Genomic DNA, 9,664 nt, shown 5'->3' with positions numbered 1-9,664 from the left:
CTGAAATCAAACATCAAGTGTATCATCAAACAATGTAATGATTTCTCAGGATGTCATTTAGGGATCTGTCTTCAGTGATCACAAATAAGGTGCTTAATTAGTTGTATTTTATAAAATGTCAGTGAATGCTGAATTTCAGTATCAAAACAGGGTGTGTACTATCAGGGTGTAGACACACTGATCCGTTGTGTTTGTTGGAATATTCTGGATAGGCTGAACATTTTGAGGCTGTTCCAGTGTCACCTAACATGTGACTAGCTTAGCTGCAGGTTCAGAGCAGGTTCAGCTAAAGTGGAACTTGCTGGGGTGTAAAGCACAGCTGTGTGATAACTGAGATGTGTCAGAATGCACACAGATTGCACAGGGAAAATGAAAGACAAGCAGCAAGTTGATATTTCCTGACACAAGGCACAATGCTTTCTCCTCACTGGCTAATACAGTACATTCTCTCTCATTTGACTGATGCTGACACACCTACACACACACATACACACATACTCATACACAAACCACCCACTCCCAGAACAAAAATTTGGAGTGATCAGATGCTGTCTTCAGAGTAGATGTGAAGATTGATAATCAACTAAGAATGTTTTAGACAGAGAGTGGGTTTATCACATGATTTGTCAGTTATACAAGATTTGAAGTTTTATTGCCACGGAGATAGACGCAAGAGGACACTGAGAGGTAAGAAACCCGGAGCAATCCACAACTGATATGACTTTGTAATGTCCCCCTCAGATACTCGGGCAAGCTAAACAGTCCAATCACATTAAAGCTCAGTTAAAAATATATCACTTTTGAAAAATACTGCATTTTAACCTTGCTCTGCTTTCGTTTCCTCAAAGCAAATACATCTGGTTAAAAGTAAATTACGCCGCAGGGAAAATTGGCCTCTCTGCTATCTGATTAAACACTCTGGAATGCAGAGAGACTGGCAAAGGTGCCACACTTTCATTGAATCAAAGGAAATACTGCCCAGATAAGAAAAACACAGTAAGTATTTATGAAGTCATATTAAAATGCTAAGAAATTACTTGCTTGACCATAACTGAATGTTACAAATTATTATTATTTAATTTATTTTTGTTGTTCAGTTGGTAGAGAATTCTGACAATAAATGAAGGTCTATGGCCATCTGACAAACTTTATGTATATTACTATGAAATCTGTTACAGTTCCAGCTGTTTTTATCCCGCTGGCAGCACAATTCCCAGTGATTAATTCCAGGGGAATAGCAATGTTTTACCAGTGTGTCCCTCAGTTGTTTGGTCCACAGTAAAATTTTGCAACAACTATTGGATTTAATTTGGTATAGACATGTAATTTAAACCACAAATGTCCTGAATGAATGAAATGTCCTTTTACTATAGAAACATTTCAGGCACTAAAAATGTAATCAAAAGAAAGAAGAAAGTCAAACAAGGAGAGGAAGACATAAGACAAATGCTGACAGTGAAAATAAATAATTTAGGCTCACCCAATAAACCTATAGACAGTAATTTAAGCACTTGCATGTGATGGTATGATAAAAGTCCAGGAGATTTTTTTTTAAGCTGAGGTAGGGTTAAGTGTGTGGTGACATACATACAGTGACATATTTAACATTTCTTTCCTAAAGCTACAAAAAATAAAAAGTGAATACGCTGCCAATTTACAATGGTTATAAAGCTGATGAAGTGAAGTACAGTCAAGTCATTTTGAATTTAGGTTAAGATTAAATCATTTTCTCCTCCAGAAGAGAGCTCTCATCTGTGGTGAACAAGGAAATAAATATGTGGCATTTAATCCTTTGTTAAACTGCAGCTGCTAAGAAACACCACTCCCGCACAAACAAAAAACAATAAGGTCAAGCCAAAAGAACTGGTTTTATAGGGTGTATAAAAATGCCTTATGCTTTTTATTACAGTGTTATCTCACCGTGTGACAAAATATATTTTACTTTACAAAAATATTTTACTCTTCCTCACCAGGAAAGGACATGAGCAGAATGGAGTGATGTGTGTGTCCAGTATCAACATGTACAGACCTGTCCCTGTGCACTGTAGGAGATAATGAAAGAAAGACAAGGAGGATAGTCCACACCCACATGACGGAGCAGAGATGGATGCCAAAAAGAAGAAGAAAGCCAGTTCCTCCAGCCGTCTCTCTATGATGAGTGACCTCTCAAGAGAAGCGCCTCCAGATTTCAGCAATGAGGAAAAGTATGTTTAGAATTAATTTCATAGTTTTCCCTGTGTGTCGTCTTTCGTTGAATCAGGCAGGTGTTGGTAGTTTGACAAAAAATCTTAACTTATTTTTGCCCTTTATAATCTAATGGAACAAATACCCATCTTGGTATAGAATGGACAGTGGTCTTTGAAATACTTAGGACACTGTTGTTAGTGATATTGTGAACCACACACCTTTAAAACACAGACAGACTGAGTGGATAAAACAGCTAACAACACTAGGTTTGGCCAGCAATCTTAAACTTTCAAAGAAAATGTAGCGTGGATTGCGTACTATTAAGTTTTATAATCATTTACCATAGCAGAACCTTACCGTAGCTGTCTCAGATTTATTGCATAGATTGAAATGGTGTTGGCTTGCATCTTTGAATGCTAATTAAAAAGCAGTAAATGAAACTGAATCATAACAACCATAAATAATCATAAAAGGGAAGTAATTCCTGGTTAAACCCGTAAAAGAACTTGAATAAAGAGTCATTTGATGTAACTCAAACAACTCTCTGTAAGAGATTAAATCATTCTGGGTTATGATCTTACATACACCATGAGACCATTTTGCAGCTCTTGCCTTTCATAATATTTATAACTTCCAGGAATCCTCCATGTGCTGAGACAGACAGAATGGATGCAGACCACGAGAAGAGACCTACATCACCAGTTTGTATGTCTGTGAAGAGCGATGAGTCAATGAGCCTGCGAGTAACTTTTAACTCTGGAGAAAAAGAAGCTAGGTAAGACTTTTGTCCACTTTTAACTAAGATGACACACAAAATCAATTTATATCTACCAATTTAATTTCTCTATTTTAATAACTAGATACAAAACATTAATTGTAAATGCATGCATGTACATTGATGTGACACAGGTGAACCAAAGTTTTAGTCACAATGACCCTTTTCTATATCTGCTATAACAGGCTAAGTAAAAGCCAGTCTCTAGTATGCTAGATTAAAAACATTTTGTAGGAACAGTATACTTTGATGTAATTATGTGTTTTTCTTTTAAAGGAATGTGATGCAGGTTGCAAAACAATCCCCTGCCGTTGGATCACAGGCTAACACAGTACGTAACAGCTGCTTTATTTTAATTACGGTAATTTATGTTTTGAATGAAACTGCTATCAAAATATCCTACTTTTTTCCCCTTATTTTTAGTGTGACATTAAACTTCCACCAATGATTGAGGACTGGACAAAAGAACATGTAAAAGACTGGCTGATCATTAGACTTCGAGTACCACAGCAAATTGCACAAAATCTCTATGACCAAGAGTTGTCAGGTTCTTGCTTGGTCTCCTATGAGAAACAAGACTTGTTAGAACTAGGTGTTCCACTAGCTCCAGCAATACAAATCATACGACAGGTTGAGAAGTTCAAGAGGCACTCTGAGACTTTTGAGCCAAGTATGAGAACTCATATGAACTATTATGAACTCAGCAAAGGTGAACTATGGAAAAGTGCAGAGATGCAGATTGTGTCAGGAAATATGGATGAATCTATGGAAATGCAAACCATGTCATCAGATTCAGGAATTCAAAGTCTAAGTTCAGTACAGATGTTACAAATAGCAAGAAATAAAATAAGATCTGTAATAGATCAGAGGACAACAAATGACATACAGTTACATACTGAAATGACTGACAAGGCAACATGTCTACATTTGAAGAAGCCAGTATGTCAGATTCGGCCCTTTGACAATAGAAACTCCAACATCTTTTACATAAAAAACAACACTCTTCCTCCTGTAGCTGGTCCAAGTAATCTCCTTGACCCTGTGCATGAGTACCAGCTTCTGCCTAGTGCAGATGAAACCAGTGAAAGAGAGATCCTTTATGAATTCACAAAAGAAGTATTTAGTTTTGCAGCAAGCTGCATGAATTCACGAACCAATGGCACAATTCATTTTGGAGTGCACAGCCAGCCAGGACAGGGACATGGTGAAGTAGTTGGACATGAGATCACGTCATTCAGCAAATATAATGAAGCATTTGAATCATGTCTGAGTGAATACTTTGAGGAACAGCATGTAAATACTGCCAGAATGTGCATCAGGCCTCCACATTTTATACAAGTTCACTCTGAGGATGGAACAACTTCAAACAAATGGGTGATTGAGGTCGATGTTGTTCCAACATATTCTGAGACACAAGAGAATGTTTTCTATACCCTGTTGAGTATAGAATCAGCAGAAAAAAAGCAACAATGCAAAACTGAATGTCTCTTTGTACGGGATGGCCTGAGGTCAGTCAACTATTTAGCAGATACAGATCCTCGGATAATTCAAGAGAAGATGAAAAGTTTGACTGATCAAGTCAAGTGTTGGGCTTCAGCGCGAAAAGCAGCAGAGGAAAAGGATGAAAAACAACCCTCCCAAGGCCACCAGGGCCAAAGGTTAAAACAACTGATAACTCGTGGAAGAGATACATTTGAAAATTCCCTTCCAGTTATTGTTGTCACAGACAAATGTCATTCAAGCCAACTGGAGCACTTGGATTTTTTGAAAGAGATGAAGTTGTTTGCTGTACTTGATTTTGACCCAGAGTCTGACGTGAGTGGAACATGCAGTTCTTACAGAGGAGATCGCATAGCCAATCTGCACTACCCACGCATGTTCACCACTCAGGACAGTATAACTACGATCATTGGAAAACTGAACTTGTTTAAGCAAACAAGTTGGATTTTCTGCAATGGACGTGTGAATGAAGAGAGTGAGACAGATAAGCCTCTAACAGACAATGAATGGATTAAGAAACGCTCCGGTGATGTTAACAACATGGTTTCATTGCTTTGCAACCCAGATTTGCTTTCCAAAGATAGACTACTGATATTCATTCTTCACTCAGCAGTAACTGACATCTCAAGCCCTATTTTGGAAACCTTCTGTGCAATCTATCGCACACTGGAAGGGGTCGACAATATGCTGTGCATCTGCAAAAACTATGACATATTTCGTCACTGGCAGAGACTGATTGAGTCTCGCTGTAAAGAGGACATCACCAGTAAATGCATCTACGACCTGAGTCTGAATGAAATATCAAGCACCATCAAAAGACTTAAAGAACCTCAAACACAATCTTCCAGGAGATTCTTGCCATCCACAGGCTCAAGCTCTGTCCTGCTGGCAAAAAAAGATGAGGAGCTTATGACTGTTTTGGACATCTTGTGTGAAAATGAATGTCAGAACACAGAAATTGAAACAGAAAAGGATTCCTTTGAGGAGTTCAAAAAGAAGACAGAGGAAGACTTTTACAGAGGAGGACAAGTTTCATGGTGGAATTTTTATCTTTCTGAAAAGGAAGGAAGCCTGCCATTCATCAAACGAGACAAATACAATGAGTTGCATGACTTGATCACACCTGTAGAAGGCCACACATCTCCATGTGTCATTATCAATCTCTTCCACCACCCTGGATGCGGGGGATCAACTCTAGCAATGCATGTTCTTTGGAACTTGAGGCACAAATTCAGATGTGCTGTTGTTAAAAACAGCACGGCAACAAATAATGAAATCGCAACCCAAGTCATGAAGCTGCTGACATATGGAAAACAGGAGCAGTCGGGATATACACCTGTTCTCCTCTTGGTGGACAACTGGGATGATACAGAGGACCTAAAGTTATGCATCCTTGCCAGTGATAGGAAGCGGCACAGCACCTTGATGGTAATCATACTGAACTCTGAGAGAACCCAGTTCCCTGCTGAGAGCTCCAGAAATAGCCGCAATTTAAATGTGTTCATCACCAACAAGTTATCAGCCAAAGAGCAGAGTTTGTTTTCAGAGAAGCTTCAACAACTCAAGAAAGACCACAAAAAGCCAGAGACTTTCTATGCCTTCATGATCATGACAAATAATTTTAGTGAGGATTACATCAAGAAAACAGTGAGCAACATTGTTAAAGATCTCGACACCACTACTCAGCAGGGTAGGCTTTTCTCCTTCCTAGCTTTGCTTAACACTTATGTCAATGGATCCCACATGTCACTCTCTTTGTGTGAAGAGTTAGTGGGGATAAGGAATGCTCTGTGGAGGCGAGAAACTCTTGATGATGAAATGAATCCCTATTCCACACTGATGATCACTTTCACAGTTGAAGAGCATGGCACCTATCGAGCTGTACGATTCTTACACCAAATGATTGCTAGGAACTGTCTAGACCTTCTTACCCTGAAATACAAGCTTTCTCTGGCTGAGATAACTATTAATGTTTTGCACTGTGACAGACTCTACAAATCATGCATGGGAAAGGATTTCCTAGTCCAAAACATCCAAAGCATGCTCGTCACACGTCACCGAAAAGAACAAGGAAATGACAAAGACACATTGTTTTCTCCATTGATTGAAGCCATAGGTGAGGCAGAAGGACCTGGCAAAATCAAAGAAGTATTAGAGAGAGCCACAGAGAGGTTTGACAGAAGTGCAACACTGCCACAAGCACTGGCAAGATATATCTGCTTGAAAGAAGAAGACTTCAACTCTGCCCTTAAGTGGGCTTTGAATGCACGAGAGAAAAATTCAAATTCCTATATTGCAGATACAGTTGGACAAGTGTACAAGGGCCATCTCAAAAAGGAAATAAAAGATTGTGAGGATCTCACTCCTGAAACACTTGACAAATACCTAACAATAGGATTCAAGGCTGTAAAGGCATTCCAGGATTCACAGGAGCTAGCCAAAAAAGATGAACAAGAAGATCCACTTGAACTACACACCAAAAAGAGACCAAAGTCATACAATACATCTGGCTATGTTGGAGAGACAGAAGTCATGATGATCCTTCTAGATGTCATTAAAGATCTTCCTCTTTTTGCTGCCAGTGACAGACATAAAAGAGATAAAATGCTACAGTTTCTCAGAGATCAACACCCAGTGAGCAAATTAAATGATCACAGCGACACAACAGTTAACCAGTTTGTGTCTGTCTTAGCAGACCATGAGAGATTTCTGATCTCCTTGAAGCCAAGACTGAAGGAAATTTTCAGCTTTTTTGAGACCTACTTCCTATACCTGAAGCCTAGGTCAAAGGAAAGGGAAATAGCTGATGAAAGAAACAAACGAAAGGTGTCTGAGTACTTCAAAAAGTACATTGAAGTATTCAGTGGTTCCGAAGAGGAGAAAGCATCTGAAAAAGCCAGTAAACCCAAACTGAGTCTTCACCAGACAATAGTGGAACAGAGGTGCTATCTGGAAATGAAGCGAGCAGACTCATTTGCTGGACTTCTGCAGTGCTTAAATGACAAGAATGGGTCAGAAGTAGAGCACATTCTCAAAAAATGGCAGTTTATAATTGACAACTCACCAAGAAGATGTGTTTCAGATACAGTCAACTTCATCCTGGCAAACATAGTTGTCCACAGCATCAAGCCCTCCTCCAAACTGCTGAAAAAATATGAAGATTTGGTTGACCTTCTGAATGAAGAACTGCAAAAGGAGGGTACTCACTCAAAATGTACAGAGCTGTATTACCTCTCCATGTTGCTCATGTGGCCTACACAAGACAGAAGACTTGAAAACTCTGCAACATACAAAGACATCAGCATGTACGTCACATCAGCCAAGAAAACTTTTCATCGACGCTTCTCTCACATGTTTCCAGCAAGGAGTGTTATTTCTCATTTCTTCCTTGGAAAATCCAGTGGACTCAAGCGAATAGTTTCAAAAGTGAAGCTTGATCAAATTTTGACAAGAGTTTCAAAGGAAGACGATTCTCACAGTACCCAAAGTAGTCAATCACGTAACCTGCACCATCTGTGGCAGAGTGGTGCTGCATGGAATGAGCCAGAGGTCCAGGGGAAGCTATTAAGGGTAAAAGGAAAATCAGAAAATGGTGAGATCTATGTCAACTATGGTGCCAACCTAAAAATGCTGGTGCGTCCTGTCTACCTGGGTGATATCCGCAGTGGATACAGCCGTGAAGATGTATCCTTCTACCTTGGATTCACCATGGAAGGACCTGTGGCCTATAATATTAAGTATGAAAATGACCAATGAGGAAATTTGTGGGTGACAAGCTGTTGATCATCCTAGCTGCTTTCTTTTCTTTGAGTACAAATAATTTGGGTCTGTAACCTTTTAAACATTCTATTATCACAACAGGGTTAAGCAATATGAAACAAAGCTAAGCTTATGTCAGATGTTTTATTTGATAATCTCTTTTTGTCATTTTATATTTTCATATTGTTTTATCAGTTTTGGAAAAGTGGTCATACATTTAACATAAGTTACTCTCTTACTTTGAAGCATATGCTGGCCACTTTAGAGAACCAAGTTGCAGCTTGTAGCTGGTCTGTCACTGACATTGTTGAGAGATATTCAAAGTATTTGTCATTACTATTATTACTATTATTACATTTTTTCTACTTTTGATGCATTATATTTTCTATTGAGAACAGCTTTTTAAACATTTAGAATGTGTGTATAGCATTTTGTCAAAACTCAACCCTGTGTGAACAAGTGTCTTGTCCTAAAACAGAGACTGAGGTCTTAATTTGTGGTGTTATGCAATGTTTCAGAGTCAGGATTTACTTAATGTATGTTTCATTTTAATTTTTAAAGATTTTTGAATATGGATATTTTTAGACTGTATTGACACAAGATTCACAGATATACATCTAGATATTTGATTTCATGATAATATGATGTTCTGTTGATTTTTTTTTTTTTTTTTTTGTTGAAGCCTTTATAAAATTTAAATACTGATGAAATATTGGGAAGGGGTCTTGAGCATGGGGAGATCCTTTACCTTCCTTTAGCATTTTAGCAGCTTTTTAAATGTATATCATACAAATGTATACAAGTCTGTATGCTTCATCTGCACTACTTATGAGGAACAATTTCATTTATATACTATTCAACAAACATTTTTCACAGAGACATTCTAATCTAATGAGGGACATTGTTGTGTTCCATCATTAAAAAAAATACTTTTTACCACTAGGTGGCCCTGTTGTGAAGCACTATTGGGTAATAGTGAAGGTATTGTGGATAGAGAGGTAGCGAGAGTCAAGATGACAACTACTGAATGTACAATATTATGCCTCTACTGAGAACTGTGTCTTGCTTTATTGTTAGCCTGTTGAATAAATGGCACTTGTTTGAAGACTGGCATTCTTTTATTTATGAGCTAACATCACAAATATATTCAAGTGTTTACCCTAAACAGCTGTCAATCAAGACTACACGTTTTATCTGTTTAATTTTAATTTAATTTTTGTGTAAATGTGCAACATTGACTTTTAATACCCAAAGGTTTAGTGGTAGTTGAGTGAGAGGAGTTCACCAAGTTTGAAAGATGTGGTCATTTAGAATGCATTCTGTGCAAAAGCAATGAAAGTGACCCACAGTTTAGTCCACATTGACTTCTGTTGTGCAATGAAGTGAGTTTTGAAAAGGGAACTCAGTATTATGAAATGTGTTAGCACAAGCACACAAACTGTA

The 9,664-nt window shown here is 38.2% G+C and overlaps 1 protein-coding gene across 1 annotated transcript; it reads left to right on the top strand.

The window, feature by feature from the left end:
* The first annotated feature begins 110 nt into the window (after positions 1–110).
* On the top strand, positions 111–9,310 carry LOC108889163 (sterile alpha motif domain-containing protein 9-like). The gene is made up of 5 exons (XM_051066137.1): positions 111–996; positions 1,974–2,204; positions 2,825–2,962; positions 3,239–3,293; positions 3,386–9,310. The coding sequence occupies exons 2-5, from the start codon at positions 2,104–2,106 to the stop codon at positions 8,216–8,218; spliced, it is 5,127 nt and encodes a 1,708-aa protein (XP_050922094.1). The 5' UTR covers positions 111–996; positions 1,974–2,103; the 3' UTR covers positions 8,219–9,310.
* Positions 9,311–9,664: the final 354 nt, after the last annotated feature.

Source organism: Lates calcarifer, linkage group LG23 (assembly GCF_001640805.2).
Source record: "Lates calcarifer isolate ASB-BC8 linkage group LG23, TLL_Latcal_v3, whole genome shotgun sequence".
Lineage (NCBI taxonomy): Eukaryota > Metazoa > Chordata > Actinopteri > Centropomidae > Lates > Lates calcarifer.
The sequence above is the reverse complement of the archived record's forward strand: the minus strand, read 5'-3'. Positions and strand labels throughout refer to the sequence as shown.

Excerpts from the sequence above, each read along its gene's own strand:
- LOC108889163 (XM_051066137.1), top strand. The coding sequence starts at position 2,104 with ATGGATGCCAAAAAGAAGAAGAAAGCCAGTTCCTCCAGCCGTCTCTCT. Across the intron at positions 2,205-2,824 it reads GATTTCAGCAATGAGGAAAA|GAATCCTCCATGTGCTGAGA; the intron begins GTATGTTTAGAA and ends TATAACTTCCAG. Across the intron at positions 2,963-3,238 it reads TCTGGAGAAAAAGAAGCTAG|GAATGTGATGCAGGTTGCAA; the intron begins GTAAGACTTTTG and ends TTTCTTTTAAAG.